This window comes from Cottoperca gobio, unplaced genomic scaffold, assembly GCF_900634415.1.
Source record: "Cottoperca gobio unplaced genomic scaffold, fCotGob3.1 fCotGob3_42arrow_ctg1, whole genome shotgun sequence".
Taxonomy (NCBI): domain Eukaryota; kingdom Metazoa; phylum Chordata; class Actinopteri; order Perciformes; family Bovichtidae; genus Cottoperca; species Cottoperca gobio.
This window is the reverse complement of record NW_021167006.1, coordinates 718,084-720,583: the sequence shown is the minus strand read 5'-3', so window position 1 is coordinate 720,583 and position 2,500 is coordinate 718,084. Positions and strand designations below refer to the sequence as shown.

The following is a 2,500-nucleotide window of genomic DNA, read 5'->3' as shown; positions in this document are numbered from 1 at the left end:
AAAAAAATACTTTAAAATGCGTCTTGTTGGTTGGTAAACATGTAGGAATAACATTTCAATTCGGCAGACATGACATGACCAATACGTGCCTTTTACATCAGTAACATTTAAGAACAAACATGTACCAGATCAAGTTGTAACTCAACATTGTGTTAGTGTCAGATTCAAAATCTCTTATAGTTCAGGTATTTCAGTGGAGTGTATGTATGCCGATGTTTTAAGTCCCCACTAAGGATATCGTTTATGCTTCTATATCACGTTTTATAATTTATAATAATGTGCCAATGAGAACTGCGATCTTAAATTAGATGGATTTTGAATGAGGCTCGGCGGGGGTCGTCGCGTGTCGTGTCGGCTCTCTTCGGACCCAGGTAGCAAATGGAACAATTTGACCCACTGAAGTTTAGAAATAAGAAGCCATCATTGTCCAGAAAGAAAAACGTTAAATGTTGATGATATTAACATTTAAATAAATACGTTTTTACTAGACATTGAAATCTAACAGACACACTGTCACATCATGGTTAAAATGAAATATAGAAATAAACATAACATGTTCAACATTTAACGAGATGAAACGCCATTAAAGTAACTATAAAGTATATCTCAAGTTAAACTTACACTCTCACTGGTTGTTCCGCCATGTCTTGGGATTAATATTCAATAAATATTAGCTGTAAATGTTAAAATGTGTGATTTGGATTTTTGCAGTTTCAACGTTTGGTTCGTCGCTAATATAGGTCCGATGGAAATAAGAGCGGAACCATTCTGTCTCAACAAATCACGCATTGTTTACATACAACATTTAGTTGAAGAATATATTTGAAAAAATATTCAAATGTATTTAATGTCATTTTGATACCTATGTACTATGATCTAAGTCAATAACAAATAATAACAAATCAGATTGTTACCCGGACCGATTATTAAAACGGTGAAAGTGGTTGCCAGGTTTCTTTTACACGTTTCTGTCAATAGCGACACTTTATCTGTATAATCGCAACTCAAGGTCCACTTACTTATATTTTACAGAGCTTTCAATCACATTCCAGTCTTATCTGTGATCATGATTCAAGATTATTTCCAAGTTCATTAAAACAATTGCCTATTATTACACTAGTAAACTAAAATGAGGTAGTAAAATCCTTCAGATGAATATGATATATATATAATATCATATATATATATATATATATATATATATATATATATATATATATATATATATATACACATAATATTATATATATATATACACATAATATTATATATATATATATATATATATATATATATATATATATATATATATATATATATATATATATATATATATATAATATCAACCGCGACCCGATTCCGGATAAGCGGTAGACGATGGATGGATGGATATAATATCATATATATATAATATCATATATATATATAATATCATATATATATAATATCATATATATATATATATATATATAGAACATGCTTTACTTTCTATACTAGACTATACTTTCTTAGATTATATGTAAACATACATTTTCATATATTTCCGATGCTTTTGTGCTGTTATTTAATTATAAATACAATTAACACGTACAATGCTTTGGTGTTTCATACATTTTATTTTCAGAATTTTATTTTGTATATACATGTATTAGAACACAAAATAACACTGATTTAACACTCGTTATTCTATTCTAAATTACATAAACATTATTTATGTATATTTCCAAGTTAATTTAGCTTGCATTTTTAACACTTATTATTTGTCTATCCTATTTAAAATCGTACCTGTACAGATTCATATTTATGGTCCCATACAGTACAATTTAATAGAAACTAATAGAAATCAAAGCAAAGGTCTCCTAACTTTACCTAGAATAAATTCAAAATCATAAATCACTATGGTCCTAATCTCTTAAATTATCTACCAATGTCTGTTGTAAAGAAAAAAACGGACTAAAAATGTGTGGTTAACATTCAACTTATCATTATTATTATTCCCTTTTTACTTTATATATGTAATTCCTTCTTATCTTATACGTTCTTATAATGCATGATCCACGCCTGTTATATAAAATGTGCTATATAAACACACTTGACTAATCAATTAAGCAATACTTGTTCATCTCTAATGTAATTTAACTTAAAAGTAAATACTAATTATTTGTTATAGACAAACACAGAACACGTACAACCCTCCAGATTTACGGATAATCTTCGTACCTGGCAACCCCGCCGGCCCTCAGACGGCCGATCCTCCTGCATCCTGGTACTTACCTTCATCCTGGTAACTCACAAGTCCCCGGACCAAAAACAGGAAGTAAGTAGTCAAATCAAAACTAAAATTCACTTTCTGTTTGGTAGTCGGGGCCGGGGGGAGCGCGGAGAAAGCTCAAAGTAGCAGAACAACGAGAATAAAGCGCCAGAACACCGTGAAGCCGCACAGACGCCATAGCTTCACCTTGTCGACGAACATGGCGCCGGAGATTTTTCGTCTTTCATT

General features: G+C 30.6%; 2 protein-coding genes across 2 annotated transcripts in view; one reads left to right on the top strand and one right to left on the bottom strand.

The window, feature by feature from the left end:
* Positions 1 to 758, bottom strand: part of LOC115005997 (CWF19-like protein 1) — a 14,090-nt gene extending 13,332 nt beyond the window's left edge. The window contains exon 1 of the mRNA XM_029428000.1: positions 622 to 758. Within this exon, the coding sequence (XP_029283860.1) occupies positions 622 to 644 (23 nt within the window). The 5' untranslated portion in view covers positions 645 to 758. The remainder of the gene's footprint in view (positions 1 to 621) is intronic.
* Positions 759 to 2,205: 1,447 nt separating this feature from the next.
* Positions 2,206 to 2,500, top strand: part of dmtf1 (cyclin D binding myb-like transcription factor 1) — a 7,786-nt gene continuing 7,491 nt past the window's right edge. The window contains 1 exon segment of the mRNA XM_029428037.1: positions 2,206 to 2,317. The gene's annotated coding sequence lies outside the window, so the exon portion shown is untranslated.